This window comes from Marmota flaviventris, chromosome 6, assembly GCF_047511675.1.
Source record: "Marmota flaviventris isolate mMarFla1 chromosome 6, mMarFla1.hap1, whole genome shotgun sequence".
In the NCBI taxonomy this organism is placed as follows: Eukaryota; Metazoa; Chordata; class Mammalia; order Rodentia; family Sciuridae; genus Marmota; species Marmota flaviventris.
Window position 1 is genome coordinate 75,226,465 of NC_092503.1, and position 21,760 is coordinate 75,248,224.

Sequence of the window (21,760 nt, forward strand, 5' to 3'; positions counted from 1 at the left end):
ACAGAATTGGCAAGTTCAGTTATTATCTCCAGTATAAACAGTAAGTTTGCAAAAGGGTCTACAGTTTCTGATGGTGGACAAAGAACTGGGTGTGAGGTGTAGAGATGTTGAGGGGACAGGAGGTGAGGATATAGAATTACTAGATCTTAGAAAGTATGAAAGAGGAATCTAAAGTAGTTGGTTAGTAGGCAGGAGAAGAGAGAGAAAGTGATTTTGAGTAGACAGGTAACTGGGAAAGACAGAGTACAAAAACATAAATATTAAGAAAAGTAAAAAATGTAAAAATAGGATATACAACACCACTGTAATATACTATTCAGACATCCCAGTTCTTAGTAGCCTAATTCATGAAAAGTGCTTCATTTCACAAATGTTGGGGATGTGAGGCCAGGAGAAAAGAGAGAGAATAAATAAATATATTAAAAATCTCGAAGAAAGATACAAGGATTGTTTTTGTTGGGGATCAGTATCTTTCCAGCTTCCTTTCTCATCCAATAGGTGGGGTTGTCTCTTGTTTGCTGGTATTTCCACACTCAGGATGGTGAAGGTTATTAGGGTGGAAGGGTTAGTTCAAGGATTTCCTTTGGGGCATGCTCCAGTGATGTGGGTACCTGGTCTTACCTCCTTATATCCTCTGTAGACCTTGCAATTCCTGGTCTCCAATTTAGTCACTAAACTGTATCTCACTCATCCCCTCCCTTTCTACTTCCCAATCAGGAATCTTTTTCTCAGGAGGTCTTGTGGGCTACGCTCTGGGGGCTGTGGACCTTTCAGGGAGAGCCGTTTTATCTTGGGCGGTTCTGGACTGGGTTTTGTGAACTGGGCAGCATAGCTACAGGCACTATGCCTGGTTAGCGGCTGCCAGGAGAGCAGGGAGTTGGGGACTTTTGGTACCTTGATATTGCTTCTAAACTCCAGCTGGTGTTCCAAGCTGGGAGTTTCCCCAACTAAAGATGGTGACAAATGTGTCTCAAGATGGAGGCAGCTGCTTTCAGTGATGGGATGTCTGGTGGGGTGAGGTCAGGCTATGATCTTGATTAGTGTGTTCAGAGTTCAGATCCAGCTCTGTGGCGTGTAGTATTGTGGCGTGCAGCTAACTCCGGACCCAGTGCATTGTCCTGAGGTGCAGGCTACCATGAGTTGAGGAGTGTTGCTGTGGTTGCAGTGTCCCAAGATGGAGGTGACTGGAGGACTACCTACTATGGTAGATGGGAGTACACATGGGAATGGCGGCAGGAATTCCTGCGCGTGGGCAGTGGCTGAGTGTCCTGCATGGGAGCAGTGGCTGGGATTCCTACTGGGGTAGGCAGCCAGGAGTCCTGTGCAGGTGCCAATAATGGTGGTCCTATTCAGGCACTCAGAGGACCTGTGTGTCTATTCATGTTTTTTTCTGTGTGTGTGTGCGTGTGTGTGTGTGTGTGGTGCTAGGGATCAAATCCAGGGCCTTGTGTGTGCGTGGCAAGCGTACTATCAAGTGAGCTATATCCCCAGCCTCTCTATACATTAATTTTATTTAAAGTTTAATTAGTCATTGACTAGATAACTCTGACATGAAAGGTACATAAGGAATCATCTATGTGGAAACATTGCTGTTTTGAATTTCAGATTTCAAATTTGCTTTGAGTTTTCATTAATAACTTAGGAAGACAATTTAAAGGATGAATACAATATTGACTCTTAGTTTCAAAATAATTTTTTAAATTTAATTTTATTTTTTTACACAAATGGAGCACAACTTTTCATTTCTCTAGAGTCTCACCATTCATGCAATCATACCCATTCATAGGGTAATAATGTTCATCTCATTTCAAAGTAACTTTTTTATTAGCAAAATTATTTTACAGTCTGTAGATTATTTTATTCCTAATTGCACTATTTTAAAGGAAATTGAAGATGTGTCAGAAAGCTTACATTTGTTGTATTTTTAAAAATATGTTTTTTTGGGGTGAGGGTGGTGCTGGGGCTGTGGCTCAGTGGAAGAGCGCTTGCCTAGCATGTGCGAGGCGCTGGGTTTGATCCTCAGTACCACATAAAAATAAATAAAATAAAGGCATGTGTTCAACAACAACTAAAAAAATATATTTTTTAAAATTATATGGTTTTTTTTAATGGCAGATCTAAAATTTATAATCAAAGCCTAGTCTGCTAAAGGGATATTATTATGACTGTTGAGATTGAAATTAGTGTTTTCTGAAGATAATGTTTCAGAAAAAAATTTTTTATGTATTTAATATTTGAGCATTTAATTGCAGCTATCATATTTGGTAAATTATTATTTTTGTCTAAATAGCAAAAAGGTCAACAGAAATCCATATATTTTATCTTTTTCTGACTATTAATATGTTATATGTGTTATAAATGTACACTCAAAAAATACAAATATATAAAAAAATTGAGCTGGGAATGTAGCTCATTGGTAGAGTATTTGCCTAGTATGCATGATGCTCTAGGTTTGATCCCCAGCACTGAAAAAAAAAAAAAAATTCCAAATGGAGTCTGACTTTTAGTTATACTTTTCTAATAGCTACTCAGACATCGCCTCATAATCTCCTATTCCCTTTTCAGAACCAAAACCTAATACTATTATTGGTACTGCAGTCATCTTAGACATGCTTGAAACTTAGTGTTACCGTGGATTGTCTCCCTTATGCTATTACTGTACACCTAGTTAGTTCCCCGTTTCTATCAGTTTTAACTCTTAAGTTTTTACTAAGTTCATGTCTTTCTCCTTATTCTTTATTCCATTTACTTAAATAGGTTTTTATCATTTCTTATTTGGACTGTATGTTTCCTGACCAGTCTTCTGGATTTTTGTCCTCTTTCTGCAAAGATCTTTATATATGACAACCAAATTAATCTTCCTAACTATAGCAATGATTATATCTAAAAACCTTTGGTTGTTCTCTCTTTGGTTACCATAGGTAATCATAATTCCTTAATCTTTAAGCTTCTGAAAAATCACTATATGACTTGATAACTAATATATCTTGCTAGTTTTGTTTCATAATATTTCTTTTCACATTTTAATGAAATTGAAACCCTTATATTCTTGTACTCCAGTGCCTGTTTTTACCATTTTTTTTCCTCCTTAAATACTTTCCCATTATATCTGTGTTTACATTTAACTCATCTTTGGTGAGCCACCTGAATGACTGGAACAGCTGGCTCTGCCTAAGGAATCAGGAAAGCCTTTCTTGGGTAATATTTTTTGTCTGAATCTTGAAAGATTAGTAGAAATCACTAGGAGGAGATTGTTGGAGGCACTGGCATACACAAGAGGCATGGAAGAGGGAGTCAAATGGAAATGTGTGGAGGTTCTAGAAAGTGTGGTACATATAAGAGAGTGAGGCTAAATTTGTAATGGTAAGGAATTTGAACTTGATCCTATTAGCAGGAAAGAAGAGACACTGGTAGACTTTAAACAGTCGTTATGCAGTCAGATTTAGGTTTCAGAATTATATATATTTGGCAGCAATTTAGAGGAGGTTGTTAGAATTAGCATCGGGGAATAAATCTAATAGATATGTATAAGACCATTCATTCTCAATCAAAATCAGACATGATTGTGTGTGTGTGTGCGTGCGTGTGTGTGTGTGTGTGTGTGTGTGTGTATGTGTATACACCTTGAGAAGCTTACTATAATTTCTGTGAACAAGAATAGGACACATGCTAACATACTTTAGATAAATCAGTTTGGAGAACTGTTATTTGTCTTGATTTATAATATCGTATTAATCAGTAGACCCATGGAACAGAACAGAGAGCCCCATGACAAATCTATACATCTGTGAACTCCTGATTTGTGATCGAGATTCTTCAGAATGGGAAAGAATGGATTTTTTAAAGAAATGCTTCTGGGGCACTGACTATACATTTGAACAGGGGAAAACAAAACCACCCAAATCAAACAAAAGCAAAAATTTAGGTGAAATAAAGTTCTACATGGACACCTGTAAAGATTTTAGACGGATATAAAGGAGAATAAATAGCTGTATGACCTTAAAGTAACAAAAGATTATTTTAATGCTGTCTCTTATTTACTCAAAATGCAAAAATAGTTTTTTGTATTTTTTAATAAAAATACTTTTAAGGAAAGGAGGTTATCATTAGTAATCTGAGTATCAGTTTTGCACTGAGATGACAGAATGAGCACATAGTTTACAAAACAAAATAAAGCAAAAACCAGGATATAAACTGTTCACATTCACAAACCAGATTTATTTATTTGTCTATTTATTTTGGTACCAGGATTTAACCCAGGGGTATTTAACCTCTGAGTTGTATCCCAGCCTTTTTATTTTGAGACAGGGTTTTACTCAGTTGCTGAGGACCTCCCTGAGTTCATGAGGCTGGCCTCAAACTTGAAGTTCTCCTGCCTCAGTCCTACCAGTTGTGGGGATTATAGGTGTGCACCACCATGCCCAGCCACAAAACAAATTTCTTAAGGCACTAACCAAGAAAAGAAAATATCAAATAATATTAACTTCATTAAAAACAAGAATATTTGTTCACAAAGATGACAAGGAGATGAAAAGACAGTTACAGAATGGAAAAATTTATTTTTACCACGTAAAACCAACAAAGAACTTGGGTCTAGAATATGTAAAGAGTTTACACAATACATTAAGAAGACATTGCAGTAGAAAAATGGAAGGAAGAAAGGGGGCTTCACCAAAGGTGGAATTTATATAGCAAATACATTTATATGGAAAGGTATGTTATTTCATTAATAACCAAGAAAGTGCAAATTAAAACCATATTGAGATAGCAACATGTTGATCTAAATTTAAAAATATCTAATAATACCAAGTGCCAAGTGTTGGTGCAGATATGAAGTAACAGGACCTCTTAGTAGAAATATAAATTGGAAAGCTTGGAAAAATAGTTTGTTATAAAAACTGAGTGGTGTGGCTGGGATATAGCTCAGGTGGTAGAGTGCTTGCCTCACATGCACAAGGCCCTGGGTTCATCCCCAGCACCACACACACACACAAAAGAAAAAAAACAAACACACACACACACAAAACCCTGAATGCTCCAGTAATTTCTGTGTGAGATATTTACTCCAGAGACTCTTGTATCCATGCTTAAAATGTTCATAGCAGTATTGTTTGTAGTAATCCAAACTAGAAACAGCATAAACGTTCATCAGCAGTAGAATAAATAGATGAACTGTGGTAGGTTTATAACATTGAATACCTATAGCTTGAAGCTACTTGCAGCAAAGTGGATAAATTAAAAACATAACATTGAATAAAAGAAGCAGGGCACAAAAGAATAAATACAGCATGATTGCTGTTATGTAAAGTTCAAACTGGACTGAACTATTGTAAGCTGTATGTTTGAATAAAACTGTTAAAATGAGATAAAAGCAATATTTCTTAATATATTCTATATAATGTAATTTTAATTATGTATATGGAACTAAATTATGAATTAAATACTACAAGTCAGTGCTTGGCTTCCATCTAATCCCTTTAAAATTAACACATTTAGTTGATCCAAACTATCTGGTATGTGTGATCTTATCAGGGGAAATTGTGTGGACATTTTATGTTATAATAGTTATTAATATGATGTTTAGAAAATAGAATTGAGTAAGACTTGATTACTGATTAGGTTTCACTGAAAGTGAAAAAAATGAACAAAGATTATCCAAGTTTCTATTTGAACAACTGGATGAATACTGTTATTTATTGACATAGGGGATAATTAAATGGTGTTTTGGATGTACCGAGTTTATAGAATCCAGTTGAAGAAGTTTTATAAGACAGGAAAGGCTAGGAGACAGGCAAGTATAAAAGATATAAATTTTACTTGATATCATATTGAGTAAATTATTCGACTTAATAATAATATGTACAAGAAGGAAACATGTAGAATAAAACCTATAATTTAAGAAATTTGGAAACAGTCTATGAGGTTTTTTAAGGGGTAGGTTTCTACATTTTTTAAAATTATAACTACTGCCTGCTGTTGCCATGCCTACTTTTTTCTAAATTGAGCTGAAGAAGTAATTTGGCAAACAGAATTTGAGTTGAAATTCTTAATCTGACTTTCTTAATCTGAAAATTTAGATTATGAGCTATTCAAATAGTTTAAATGTAGCGAATCTTAAAACTTTTTTGGCTTTTGACTAGCTTTTATATGTCTTTATAGATCATTATATATTAATTGTTTAAAATCTTTTGAAAAAACCTTTTTTATGGAAATTTCCAAATATACACAAAAGTTAATTGTATAATGAACTCTTCACTCTACTTCAGCAGTTATCAACACTGGGCTTGTTCTATCTCTTCTGTCACCTCCCACTTCACTTAGATTATTTTTAAGTAAATTCCAAGTGTATCTGTACATAGTTCAGAATACCATATTTATTATAAATTTTTGTTGAATCTGAAATGGTCAATCATAAATACTCTTTACAGTTTTACTTTTTTCTTGACTATTTGCTATTTGAAATTACTTAATGAAATATTCATTTAAGCAGTTGTAAAGTGTATTATGCCTTCATAAAATTTAATGCTTTACTTTTAATTACAGGGAAAATTATAAAGTCTGTTCCTGGAAAGCTGATGAAAGAGGTGAATAACTGATTTCTATGTATTTATAATATGATAGGCATAAACACATGTAAACATTAATGAATTTTAATGGTTTATTTGATACTAAAAATCATAATCTTTTCAATTTTCTGACAATGATCTGTCACCACAGAAAGGTCAGCATTTGGAACCTTTCATCTTGAATTTCATTAATTCTTGTGAATCTCCAAAACCTAAACCAAGTAGACCCGAACTGACCATTCTCAGCCCTACATCAGAAAACAACAAGAAGGTATTGTGTGTTGTGTTAAAGAACTGTTTAATCGTGTCGCCAAGTCCATAATTGATGCGGGAGGGGACTATACAGGAGTGTGGCTACACAGAAGGATGATCATGGGGTTGTTACTTTACTAGCCTTAGTTCTTTTATCAATTTTGAAAATTCTTAGCTATTATCTCCATAGATATTGCCTTTTCCATAAGAGTCCCTCTCTATTTCCTTTTGGAACACTGATTTAATTCTCATTCTATTTTCCATGTCTTTTAATTTCTTTCTCTCATATTTTCTGTCTCCCTTGTTTCCATGACTTTCTGGTTTATCTATATTTTCTGATCAGTCTCCAGCTATGTGTGTTCAGTGATGTCTGATACACTGTTTAAAACTATCCAAACTTAAAAAAAATTGTTATTATTATGCTTTTATGCTTTTTTTTTTTAATAATGAAAAAAATTTCCCCCAAGTCTACTATCTTTCTTTTTTCTTTTTTTGGAATTGAACATAGGAGCGCTCTACCACTGATCCATATCCCAGCCATTATATTTTTTTATTTCTTTTGGTGCCAGGGATTGAAAACCCAGGGGCACTCAACTGATGAGCCACATCCCCAGCTCTATTTTGTATTTTATTTAGAGACAGGGTCTCATTGAGTTGCTTAGCACCTCACTGTTGCTGAGGCTGGCTTTGAATTTACAGTCCTCCTTTCTCAGCCTCCCAAGCCTCTGGGAATACAGACATGTGCCACCATGCCTGGTCCATTTTATTTTTTATTTTGAGATAGGCTGTCACTAAGGTGGGCCTCAAACTTGAGATCCTCCTGCCTCAGCCTCCTGAGTAGCTGGGATTATAGAGGTATACCATCTCACTTGGATTCTACTATCTTTTAAAATAATGGTTTACTCTTATCTGCAGATAATTTCAGGCAAAACAGGAATTGGATCTAATCTCCTGCATTTTAAAACTCTGCTTAGTTTTAAAGGTTCTTGAGTAATAAGTGCATACATAGCACAGGACCACAGGGTGGGGAAGACCAGAGAAGGTAAACCTATTTAGTGACCTGGAAAATATATTGGCTAAAGACTTTTGGCCCATGTTAAGTTCATTTGTGGAGTTTGCTTTGTCTGTGTCAATGTACATTTTGCTTTCTTTAGTTGTTCCTTTGTATCTATCTTTATGGAACATAAAAACTGTACTAAACATCATTATAAAGTAAGTTTTCAGACCTACTGTATTATTACTGTTTTCTAATGAAGATGTTCAAGAGGAGAAATTTAGTTATAAGCCTTAGTATTTTCCTCCCCTTTCCTTAAGCATTGTAAGTGGCTCTCAGAGTAAGTCTGATTTCCTTAGTATTAGCTCTGTCTCCAAGAGACAGACACAAGTGCAGTTCATCTTAGTAGTATTTGTCTTCTGTCTCACAATTATTATGAATATACACTGATGTTAAAACCTTAAATTGCTCAAAAAGATAAAATAGAATCTTACGAAATCATTTTTTTTAGGTGACCTTCACTATATATGCAAAGTGGTGGAATATTAAAGATTAATGGTTAGGATTACAGAGATCTAATGGTTAGGATTACAGAGGACTACTCAGGGGAAATGCAAGGAAATAGGATTTATACTGGAGTGTGAATTTTAGTGCACTCAGGATATATCTGCATAACAGTTTTTTGAAAGTTTTGTCAAACTTGGAATTTACTTTGCCTGGTGGCTTGTAAATGGACCCAAACTTTAGGTAAAGGAATTTGGTACTGTGTAACAAATCATCATCTGGTATTTATACTCTTTGACCTCATGGCTCAAATGCTACTGATATGTCAAAAGAAAATTTTAATACAAGAGCCTTTAGTGTGTGAAGATGTTTATTAAAGTATTATTTATAGAAATTGGAAAATACATGAAAGTCTAACATTGCAGAAATGATTAATTATTTTGAGGAATTCAGGGAATATTTTGTAGCAGATAAATTAATACTGTGCGCAAAATAAAGCACCATAAATACACTTGAGGGGCTGTGGCTGTGGCTCACGCGCGAGACCCTGGGTTCGATCCTCAGCACCATATAAAAATAAATAAGTGAAATGAAGGTATTATGTCCAACTACAACTAAAAAATTTAAAAAAAAGACATTTGATATGGTACTAAATGAAAAAAAAATAGGAAATACAGTTTTTGAACCCCATTGATTACAACTGTATACATATAGGCTAGAAGGAAATATATAAAAGTTGTGGCATTAACTGAAGTGGTTTTTTTCCTCTTTTCCAGACTTACTATACTATTACTTTGTAATGTGTGTGTGTATATATATATATATACATATATATATATATATATAAATGTGTGTGAGTGTGTGTGTGTGTGTGTGTGTGTGTGTATGTATGACTGGGTGTGTATATGTTTACATATATTACTGTTTTCTAATTAAAAATTTTAAAAGTAGAAGAGTAAGGGGACTGAATCAGCAGGGTGAGCCTTTTCACATTTCTTGAGTTGGGGAAATATGTCTTAAGCTTAAGCTTCTGGGTTAAGAATATCTGACACAAAAGCCAATAGATCTCTATTCTCATAAAACTTTTCTTGGAAGCTTTTTGAAAATTCCATCTTCAGATAAAACTGAATATACTTTCCTCTACAGGCTCCTATACTATATTTCTCTTATATTCCCTGTTTTATGCTTCATTTATTTCTATTAAATGTTAAATTTTGGATCTATCTTTGAATTCCTAGTTCTTTGCAAGCTATCTAGTATGTAGAAAGTACATAATAAGTGTTTATTGAATAAATGTATGAATGACTAAATGCTTTTGTTAAAATTAGTTACCTCAGGTATATTGGATTATTATTATTGATAATGGACTTTTTGTATGTTTGGGGAGTAAGTAGGGCTGAGACTTAGTTTTATTTCATCATTTTTACTATTAGTATTTCTCCATATGTTGCTTTTTTTTTCACTGATTAGAAATTTCTTGGCAATGGATATTATTGTCTAAATAAACTTTGCTTAAAGCTAAATTTTCATTTCTACCCATTAATAAAAAATGATTTATAATTTTAAATCATACTATTATTAAAATTAACTATCAGTAATATATTTACTCATCTTTTTCCCTATAATTTTTATTGGTGCATTATAGTTGTACATTATAATGAGATTTGTTATTCCATATTCATACATGCACATAATACTCATATAACAATACAATTTAGCCAGTAACACTCCCCAACATGTTTCTCCTCTCTCCCCATACACATCTTTATTAGTTACTTGATTCCTTTTGATATATAAAGACAAAGGAGTTTTTTTGTTTTTATAGTTAGTGAATTATCTTTTGTGTCTCAAGTGCATGTAGAGTTTTATGTAATATTTTGGAAGGAATTTGTTTTTTGTTTTTATATTGGGCATAAATCTATCTGATATTATTTTGATTGGAAAAGGTTTAAATACCTTTGTTCTGTGTTACTTTAGCCTTAGTGATTATCATCAATAAATGTAATAAACTGAATCTCTCTTTATTATTTCAACTTTTTCTTTAGCTTTTCAATGATCTGTTTAAGAATAATGCAAACCGTGCCGAGAATACAGAAAGAAAGCAAAATCAGAATTATTTTATGGAGATGATGACTGTAGAAGGAGTGTATGATTACCTGATGTATGTAGGTAAGATCTAAGTGGTTTATGTTAAAACCATTTTCATTCATCTGTCTTGTTTTGTGATGTAAATTAATGCTTTTGAATAATGACCCCCGTTTTAACTTACATTTTTATTGAAAATACTTTTATGCAAATTCAGTGTAATTAATCTTGGCCATATTAAAGCTACTAGTGTTTACAAATAAAATAGTGATCATTGTTATTTGTATTTTCCATATTTAACAAAGTTCAGAATATCCATTTCTCTTGAACAACAAGATATTTCAATTGATTTTTCTCAGGACGGGTGGTTTTCCAAGTTCCTGACTGGCTTCATCATCTCTTAATGGGAACTCGAATCCTCTTTAAAAACACTCTGGAAGTGTATACTGATTACTATCTTCAGTGTAAACTAGAACAACTATTTCAGGAACACCGTTTAGTTTCACTCATAACACTTTTCAGAGGTTTGTATTTTATCATGTCTTTATTTTATGTTTGTTTGCTTGATGATTTTATTTGGATCTGAAAGAGTAAGAGGTCTTGTTTTTCTTTGATTTGTTGGCATTTCTATGAGGAAATGCTTTGTGTATAAATAGGTAAAAATTTCAGAAATATTTGTTTCTACTCTTTTTAGATGCTATATTCTGTGAAAACACTGAACCTCGCTCTCTCCAAGATAAGCAAAAAGGAGCAAAACAGACTTTTGAAGAAATGATGAATTACATTCCAGGTGTAATATTTAAGTAACTTAATTTCACACAGATTAGTACTCCTTTGAGGTCACCATGTATGGTAATTATTGAAGCTAACTTTTACTGTGAGTTTTTCTTTTAGAAATAGAAGGATCAATTAAAATTAACTCACTAAATGCAATGTTTTTCTGGTGATACTACTAAGAACTTTAAGACAAGGCTATTCCTACTCCTACAATATAGGCAGATTTTTTCAACAATAACTTACTGAACCGATCAAAGTGGTACATCGTGTGACTATTGGAGTCCAGCTGTACACTAATACAATGAGAAAAGCTGTAATAGTGTACATGACTAAAGGATCAGAATTCATTCATTCATTCCAAATTTACTGAGCACCTTCCATGTTCCAGGCACAATGCAGAGTACAAAAGATATAAAAAATGTACTTGAAGCTGGGTGGTGTGGTGTACACCTATAATCCCAGCAACTTGGGAGGTTGAGGCAGGAGGATCTTGTTCAAATCTAGCCTCAGCAACTTAGCAAGGCCTCAAGCAATTTAGTGAGACCGTCTCAAAATAAAACATAATAAGGGTTGGGGATATGGCTCAGTGGTTAAGTGCCCTTGGGTTCAATCCCTGGTACCAAAAAAAAAAAAAAGAAGAAGTACTTGAAAAGCTCAGTCTAGTAGGGAGATATTTAGGTAAAACACACAGGTAGGCACATTGAAGTTACAGAGGTATCACTAAGCAGGAAGATGGTCACCTCTCTTGTAAAGTTGGTAGATTTGGACTACTAAATAAATGAAGGAGAAAAGGGAGGAAGGGAGGCATGGAAGAAGGAAAGAAATATTTCAAGCAGTAATGACTGAGAATTTCCCAAAATTAATGTGTAATACCAAACCTTAGAATAAAGAAGTTCAGGAAAATACTACGTAGGATAAATACCAGAAACAAACAAACAAAATCAACACATTGGTTCATCATTTCTAAACTATAAAAAAATCACAGGATGAAAAAAGTCCTGACTCTCACATAGGGCCAAATGATAGTTTAGGGGTGGAAGACCTTCTGGGAATTGGACAAAAGGTGTGGAAAAAGCCTGTCCTAACAAACTCACATACCATGCTATATCTAGTTTCAGAGTGGGTCCCAGACACACCCTTGGCAGCTCCACCAGGACCTGAGGGAACACACACACACAAAAATAAGTCCTGAGTGAAGCCACAGAGATAAAAACACCTTACCTATAGAGAAGCAAATTTGAGTTTTCTTCAGAAACCACACAAACAAGGAGGGTGTAGTGTGAAATATTTAAAATGTTAAAAAATCAACCTATATGATGATTACACTACTAATAAAAATTATATATAATTATAATGCACCAATAAAAATAAAAAAGGAAATTATTCTAAAAAAGGCTCAGGAGTAACTAAATTAATTTCAGATAGAGCAAATTTATCATTGATAAGAAAGGTATTACATAATGATAAAGGGGTTAGTTTTCATACATAACATGTATGTACCTAACAACAGAGCATCAAACTGTAAAGCAAAAACTGATAGAATTATAGGAAGATACAGATGAATCCATTACTACAGTTAGTGACTTAAATACTCCTCCATCAAAAGTATGCATACACAGCCAGCAGAAAATCAGGATGGTGATGTTGAGTTCAACTAGTTGATGGGGATGGGGATATCCATCAACTGGATATTATCTTTTGACTGCTTCATTTAAGAATAGTAGCCAGGCATGGGGCACATGCCTGTAATTCCAGCGATTTGGGAGGCTGGGACAGGAAGATCACAAGTTGAAAGCCAGCCTCGGCAACTTATGAGCCTCCAGGCAACTTAGTGAGATCCTGTATCAAAAAATAAAAAGGGTTGGGATGTAGCTTAGTGGTTAAGCACTCCTGGGTTCAAGCCCCAGTACCAAAAAATGAATTGTAGAATAAATATTCTTCTCAAGTGTACTTTGAATAGTCATTAAGATAGATTACATTCTGAGGCATAAAACATACCTTAACAAAGAGAAAAGAATGGAAATTTTATGATGTCTGTCCATAGGCCACAATGGAATTAAATATAAATCAGTAACAGAAAGATAGCTGGAAAGTCCCAAAGTACCTAGAGATTAAGCCACACATGTTCTAGAAAACATAATAAATACTTTATACCAAATGAAAAAAAACACGGTGTATCAAAATTTTGTCAGATGACGCAAAAGTGCTGCATGTATATATTAGAAAAGAAGAAAGATCTAAATTTAATCATCCAAGTTTCTACCTTAGGATGCCAGAAGAGCACATTAAATCTAAGATAAGCAGAAGAAAAGAAATAATAAAAATTAGAGCACAAATTAAGAACATTGAAAGCAGGAAATCAGTAGAGAAAATTAATGAAACCAAAAGCTGGTTCTTTGAAAAAAATCAATAAAATTGATAAGCCTCTAGGCAGACTAAGAAAAAAAGAAAAGATATTAATTAGAAATGAAAGAAAGGATATCACTACAGATCCCATGGACATGAAAGGATAATAAAGGAATACTCTGAACAGCTCTGTACCCACAAATTTGATAATCCAGGGGAATGGAATAATACATTGAAAGACACCATATGCCAAAGAGCATAAGAAAAAACAGATAATCTGAATAAGTCTATATCTATTACAGAAATTTTCAGTAATCAATGAAATTTAAAACTGAAAGTACAGATCCACATGGGTTCACTCATGCATTCTATGAGAGAATTAAAGAAGAAATTGTATAAATTTTCTATAATGTTTAGTGAAAGAAACAGGAAAATTTTTCAGCTCATTCTATGAAGTAAACATATTACAGACCAATATCACTAATGAACATAGATGCAAAAATTCAATAAAATATTAGCAAATCAAATTCAAGAGTGTATTAAAATAACTACACCATGATGAAGTGAGATTTATCCCAAATATTTAAGACTTTCAACATTTGAAAATTGTTAATGTACTGGATATGGTGGTGCATGTGTGTAATCCCAATGACTCAGGATGCTGAGGCAGAAGGATTGCAAGTTTGAGGTCAGCCTCAGCAAATTAGCAAGGTCCCAAGCAACTAATTGAGACCCTGTCTCAAAATTAAAAATTAAAAGGACTTGGGGATGTAGCTTAGTGGTAAAGTGCTTCTGGGTTCAATCCCTAGTACAAAAAAAAAAGTCATTAATATAAATTATATAATTAATGGGCTAAAGAAGAACTACTTGCTGCTATCAGTAGATGCAGACAAAGTATTTGACAAAATCCAGCACCCATACATGATAAAAAACTCTCAGTAAACTAGGAATAGGGTGAACTTCCTTAACTTGATAAAGAATAGCTACAAAAAAAAAAAAACCCTACAGTTAACATCATACATAATAGTACAAAACATCAAAGATTTCTTGCTAAGACCAGGAATAAAGCAAAGATGTCCCCTCTTACCCCTGCTTTCCAACATCATTCTGGAAATCTTTGCTAATATAAAAAGAAAAGGAAGTTTGTGAAAGAAGAAACAAACTGCCAGTGTTCCCAGATGACATCATTTGTGAAGAAAATCTGAAAGAGTTGCCAAAAACCTTAATGGAGCTAATGACTAATCACAGCAGGGTTGCAGCATATAAAGTTAGTACATGAAAGTCAATCACTTTCCTGTATACCAGCAATGAACCAGTACAATTTGAAATTTAAAATAATTCCATTTACTTAGTAATCCCCCAAAACGAAATATTTAGGTATATATCTAATATATACATACAAGATCTATATCAGGAAAACTATAAAACTCTGATGAAACCAAGAATTTAAATACATGGAGAGATTTTTCATGTTAGGGTAGGAAGACTCAATATTGTGAACACATTAGTTCTTCTCCACTTGACCTTTAGATTAATTCTAGTAAAAACCCAGCAAGTTGTATTATTTTTAAAGTTTATATGAAGAGCAAAAGACCCAGAATGGCCAATTACGTTGACAGAGAAGAACAGAGGGTCGATATTACTTTACTTTAAGACATTCTATAAAGTGTAGTAATAAAGGTAGTGTTGTATTCTTGAAAGAATAGACAAATAGATCAATGAAACCAAATAGAGAGCCTAGAAATAAACCCACATAAAAATAATGTGAACTGATATTTGACAAAGGAGAAGAATACAATGGAGAAAAGATGGTTTTTACAACAAATGATGCTAGAACAACTGGGCATCCACATGCAAAATAAAACAACTAAAAAGAAAAACACAGACCAAATGTCCCTCACAAAAATTAACTCATGGTCAACACTCCAACATATAGGCCTATATAGAACCCCTAAAACTCAGAAAATAATGTCAAGAATTAATATGTGGGTGGCATCAAATTAAAAAGCTTCTGTACAGTAAAGGAAACAATTAAGAATGTGAAGAGAGAATTTAAAGAATGTGAGAAAATCTTTGGGTAGCTACTTTTATGACAGAGGATTAATATCTAGTATATATAAAGAACTCAAGAAAATGCCCCAAACACACACACACACACACAGAAAAACCCAACTAATAAATGGGCAAATGAACTAAACAAACACTTCTCAAAACAAGAAATACAGATGTCCAAAAACATATGAAAAAAAGTTCAACATCTCTAAATAGGGAAATGCAAATCAAAACTACACTGATATTTTTTCTCATTCCTATCAGAATGGCAGCTATCAAGAGTACAAACAATAATAAATACTGGAAAGGATGTGGAGAAAAAGGGACACTTACATTGTTGGTGGGATTGTAAATTAGTGCAATCACTATAGAATTCAGTATGGAGATTCTTCAAAAGACTAGGAATGAAACCACCATCTGACCCAGCTATTCCACTCCTTGGTATTTATCCTAATATTACTTTACTTTAAGACATTCTATAAAGTGTAGTAATAAAGGTAGTGTTTACCTTTATTCATTGTGCTATAGTGATACATGTATACCCATGTTTATAGCAGCACAATTCACAGTAGCCAAACTGGAACCAACCCAGGTGACCGTCAATGGATGAATAGATAAGAAAATGTGGTATATATACTCAATGGAGTTTTATTCAATTATAGAGAAAATGATACATCATTTGCAGGAAAATGGATAGAACCTGAGAACATTATGTCAAGTGAAATAATCCAAATGCAGAAGGTCAAGGGTCATATGTTTTCTCTCAAATGTGGGAGCTGTAGAGCAAGGTGGGGGGGGGTGGTTATTAGTAGAAGAAAGGGACCAAGGGGAGGGGGAAGGAGAGGGAGAAGGGAGATACTAGGGAATGATATTGTCCAAATTATATTGTATGAATGTGTGAATATGTAACAATAAATTCTACCATTATGTACAACTATAATACACCAATAAAAATATGGAAAGAAAGTAATCTATTATAGACTTAACTATAAAAATCAAAACTATTGACACTCATTGAAGATGAGAGGAGAAAAAAGGTAGATGACCTTGGGTTTGCAGATAACTTTTTAGTGGCAACACCAAAGGCATGAACCATGAATGAAAGAAACAATAAGCTACGTTGAAATAAAAAATTTTGCTCTGTGAAAAACTCTGTCAAGAGTTTATGAATAGACGTGCCACAGAGTGGGAGAAAATATTTGTCAAATATGAACTGTTACTCTCTCTATATATATATATCTCCTAAAACTCAGTAATAGGAACACAACCTGATTAAAAATTTGGCCAGATAATTTAACAGGTATCTCAACAAAGAAGATACACAAATGATTCATAGGTATATGAAAAGATGCTACATATTATATGTCATCAGCCAAATGCAGATTAAAACAACAATGAAATACCAGTACACACCTATTAAATTGCCCCAAATCCAGAACATTGACAACAATAAATGCTATTGAGAATATGGAGCAACAGGAATTCTCATTTATTGCTGGTGGGAATGCAAAATGGTATAAGACATTGTTGGAAGACAGTTTGGTAGTTTTGTTTCGATTCAGAAATTGTGTACCTCAGTGAGTTGAAAATTCTGTCCACACAAAAACCTGCACATAAATATTTATAACAATTTTATAAACAATTTGCGAAATTTAGAAGCAACAAAGATGTCCTTCAGTAAGTGAATGGATAAATAAACTGTGGTACATTCAGATAATGGAATATTATTCAGTGCTACAAAGAAATGAGTTATTAAGCTATGAAAAAACCTGGAGGAACCTAAATGCCTATCACTAAGTGAAAGAAGCCAATCTGAAAAGCTATATGCTATATGATTCCAACTATACAGCAATCTGCAAAAGGCAAAACTAAGGAGATAGTAAGAAGATAATGGTGGAGGGGAGGGGTGAATATGTACAATGTAGGTAATTATTAAGGCAATGGAACTACTCTGTATAATACTATAGTGGGGTTTATGTCATTATACATTTGTCTAAACTCATAGCATGTACAACACCAAAAGTAAATCCTGATGTGAATTATGAACTGTGGATGATAATGATTTGTCTGTATAGGTTCATTGATGGTGACAAATGTATCACTCTTTGGATGTTGATAAAGAGGGAGACAATGCATGTGTGGGAGCAGGAGGTATAGAGGATGTCCCTGTACCTTCAACTCAGTTTTGCTGTGAAACCAAAACTTCTAAAAAGTAAAGTCTATTAGAAAAGGGATGGGGAAGGAGAAAGTGAAGCCTTGGAATGGAACCTTAGAGAATTTTCAACATTGAAAAATTAGTCTTGGAATAGTTCTGCTGCTCCTTGTGAAGATCATTATGGGGTCTAAATGTAAAAGTGAATGTAAACTGGTTTAGAATAAGTAAATGAGATAATTTCTTACCTTTTTGATGTAATACAGTGACCTTTAGCCTTTATGCTTCTGGTAGTCTCAGTTTTGGTATTTAGGAAAGTGGAATGACAGTGAATATACTAATTTGTTGTTTGCTGAGGTACAGATTTAAATCACATCTACTTTATGAGTCTGTTTGGGAAAGAGTGACTTAGTTCATGAGTAAGCATGCCTTTTTGTCATCGTCTTTTACTCATCTCTTACTTAGTGACACCTGAAAGGTCTAATGGGGCCTCTTATATTTATCTTTTAGCTTCATGCATATTAATTGGGAAATTCTGTGTAGTATTGGTGAAGTTGAGGATTAACAAGAGATTCATATTGGGCCATTTATCTTCAAAATGTCAAGAATGTATTATATTCATTGTAAATTGAATTTGAACCTTTCTTTGCCTCTTAAGGTTTGATTTACCTCTTAAAACTGAGCGTAAATTGAGAGTTTCCCACCAAGAGTTTAGTTGCTATGTGGTAGAAGGGCAAATATTTGACCACCTTGTTTACCTAACAGTAATTTTCTTTTTCTCTTTGGGGAAAACATTCAGTGGATATTTTAAGAAGCAGTGACTCTTTTTGATAACAGCAATGATATGAGTAGTATATGACAGCAATCCATCCAGACACAAATCTGAACTTATTGTGCCATAAAATTAGTATGTAAACATTTGTAGCATTCCCCAAAATGATTGGTCTGTAAGATGGTCAATAGTAATATATGACAATGTACAGAAATAAGTTGGTCATATTTGATGATAAAAGTCTACCTTAAAAATTAAATTAGTCTGGGTATGGTGTTGCATGCCTGTAATCCAGGCACTTGGGACTCTGAGAAAGGAGGATCAAAAAGTTCAAGGCCAGCCTGAACTTGACCCTATCTCAAAATTAAATATTAAAAATGGCTGAGGGTATGTTTTAGTGGTAAAATGCTCCTAGTTTAATCCACAGTACTGAAAAAAAAATCTTTTTGATCTGATATTAAGAACACTGAAAATATATAGAACATAGAAGGCATCCTCTCCACTGTGTAAAAGTGGGCTTTTACTTCACTTAGGTTTAATCCTCACAAACATTCTTCTGTACACATACAGAAATACAAACACCATTTTAGAATTTAAATTTCTTGCTTTACCCTAGTGGGATAATACAACATACATTTTCCAGCTCCTCCTGTGATATTCCTCAGAGCTTGTAGTATGCTTTGTGCATTGGCAGTCTCCAAAGTGAGATGCAGGATACTGCATTTCTCAATTTGATCATAAAACTTTTTTCACGAGTCTCTTGCAGAAACACTGGTTTGGGAAATAGGATTTGTACTCTTTTCACAATATCTGGGGGAAAAGGGTAGGGATTCTGCTTTAGGATGAAGTTAATGATGAGTTGCTTATAAAATTGTTTTATATGTGACTTTCTTGTTTAGATCTGATAGTCAAGTGTATTGGTGAAGAAACCAAGTATGAGAGCATCAGGCTTCTGTTTGATGGTTTACAGCAGCCAGTACTCAACAAACAGGTAAAAGTCATTAAAGCCAGTTGAAAAGTGTTGGTTAGGTTTGCTGACTGACCCAATAGGGTGTCTGCTATATGATTAACTGTGTGACATTATACTAAATCAAGGCAATGTAATTTAATTATTCAGATAGAAAAGTAGTTTTTTGTTTGTTTTATGGATATTGGAGATTGAACTCAGGGGCACTTGACCACTTAGCCACATCCCCAGCATATTTTTAGTATTTTATTTAGAGACAGGGTCTCACTGAGTTGCTTAGTGCTTCACTTTTGCTGAGGCTGGCTTTGAACTCCCAGTCCTCCTGCCTCAGCCTCTCAAGCCACTGGGATTACAGGCATGCCCTATTGTGACTGGCAGAAAAGTGTTTTATTTGTATTAATCCTTCTTTGATGATTACCTTTTTTTTCCCTTGGTGACATAAATTTAAAATGTATATTCATTGTAGAAAATATGAAATACATAGAAAATTCATGAAATAAAAAATTTAAAATTAGTAATTCTAAAATTAGAGTCACATAGAGTAACCACACTTAACATTTTATGTGTGTAGTCTAATATATTTTATGGAGGTCTTCATACACTTACAGTTTAATGTTCCGTTTGTTTATTTAAAATTGACATAAATTTTTTAAAAAAATATTTAACATAAAAATGGGTCAGGCATAGTAATAAAACATTCACATTCAAATGTATACCTACCATGCATTTTAAGAATGGAACATTATTAGTACAGTCTAAGCTTTTGTGCCTGTTTTACATTGTCAATCCTATTTTTTTGTGCTTTAGCTTACTTATGTTTTATTGGACATTGTGATACAGGAACTGTTTCCAGAGCTCAATAAGGTAATTGAAAGCTATAATGTTATTTGTTATTCTCTTAATGGTGTATTCACATTTATTTTAGTTTGGGACACAAAAGTTATGGAAACCCTCATGACTGTGACATTTAAAAATTGAACAACCTCAAAAAAATGGCTCTTTATAGTTTCTTTATTCAACATGCCCAAGAATGGAGTGAATATGAGGTGACAGGGACTGAATAGCCAGACTACATCCCTTCTTAATTACAAGCAGAAAAGGGACCTTTTATGGTCTTCTCAAAGGAAGATGTGAGTTTAAGTCTTAGCATTAGAATCCATTCTAATGCTTCATCCAAGCTCTTTAAATTGTCATCTGCACATTTTATGCTGTGCAAGTTAAAGACTTAAATATTTTTTGAAGCAGTTGCATCTACAAAACCAAGAGCAAAAATGAATTGGAATTAGAGTGTGGTAATTTATTATTATATTTAGTCTTGAGTATTTCAATCTTAGAACAAAGGTTTAAGCCATTATTTTCTACTATTTTTTGACTACACCCTTTGGGTGAAAAGGTTATTATTTAAGGTGAGGATATTGTAATGAAATGTTACTTTTGTAGAGTAGGCAAAATGAAATTTGGACTATTTATTAATTATAAGCTTTCAAATTATAATAATATTAAATGTATTTTTAAAAAAAGAACAGCAATTATGAGCATTTTATGTTTGATTGCATTAGAATCACTACGAGGAAGCCATCACCTCTGAGATTTTGTCATGTTTGTTGCCACTTTCTCCTAAGACATAGATTTTTTGTGCTGCATATTTCAGCAGATTTCTTTTGGTTTTCTGTGTATGTGTGTTTTAGGTTAGAATTTTAATATACTGTTAGACAGTTGTTTAATTTAATGCATTGTTAGGAAATTCACAAATAAACCCTATCCTTTTGTGTTCTATTAAATGGACTTATTTTTACTGTAGGTACAAAAGGAAGTTACCTCCATGACGTCCTGGATGTAAATATTTGTATTTGGTGTAGAATATCCAGTTAAAATTTCTCCTATGCTAGTATAATAGCAATGTGCTTTTTGCTTTTACTTTTGTATATTTTTGTATATATCATGTACTTCAGTGTCTGAAATTTTGATTATTTTTTGTTTTAATAAAGACTAACACAGACTTAATAATGATTAAAAGTGATTGGTTTTCATAGCTTTTCATTTTGTGTCTGTTATCTAAATTTTTTAGAACAAGTCACTTACTGCCTTCCCTGTCCCTCCCCCTGCTGGGAATTGAACTCAAAGCCTTGCTCATGCTAGGGGAGCACTCTACCGACTGTGCTACATCTGCAGCCTCACTTATCATTTTTTAAGAGATAATTCATAATCTCTTTAGGGCAAATAGCAAAAACTGATAATCTTTTGTGTTGTATCACTTTGAAAATAATTATGTTTAGTTTGGAGAAACAGTTAA

At 33.6% G+C, this 21,760-nt stretch overlaps 1 protein-coding gene across 4 annotated transcripts in view; it reads left to right on the plus strand.

Annotated features, from left to right (window-relative positions):
- The window catches only part of Snx14 (sorting nexin 14), a 97,621-nt gene extending 76,122 nt beyond the window's left edge, over positions 1-21,499 (plus strand). For all 4 annotated transcript variants that reach the window (XM_027928106.3, XM_027928107.3, XM_027928108.3 and 1 more), the window contains 8 exons: positions 6,544-6,584; positions 6,718-6,837; positions 10,362-10,485; positions 10,761-10,925; positions 11,096-11,191; positions 19,400-19,491; positions 20,275-20,331; positions 21,269-21,499. In XM_027928106.3, the coding sequence (XP_027783907.2) occupies positions 6,544-6,584; positions 6,718-6,837; positions 10,362-10,485; positions 10,761-10,925; positions 11,096-11,191; positions 19,400-19,491; positions 20,275-20,331; positions 21,269-21,307 (734 nt within the window). In that variant the 3' untranslated portion in view covers positions 21,308-21,499. The remainder of the gene's footprint in view (positions 1-6,543; positions 6,585-6,717; positions 6,838-10,361; positions 10,486-10,760; positions 10,926-11,095; positions 11,192-19,399; positions 19,492-20,274; positions 20,332-21,268) is intronic.
- The last annotated feature ends 261 nt before the right edge of the window (positions 21,500-21,760 follow it).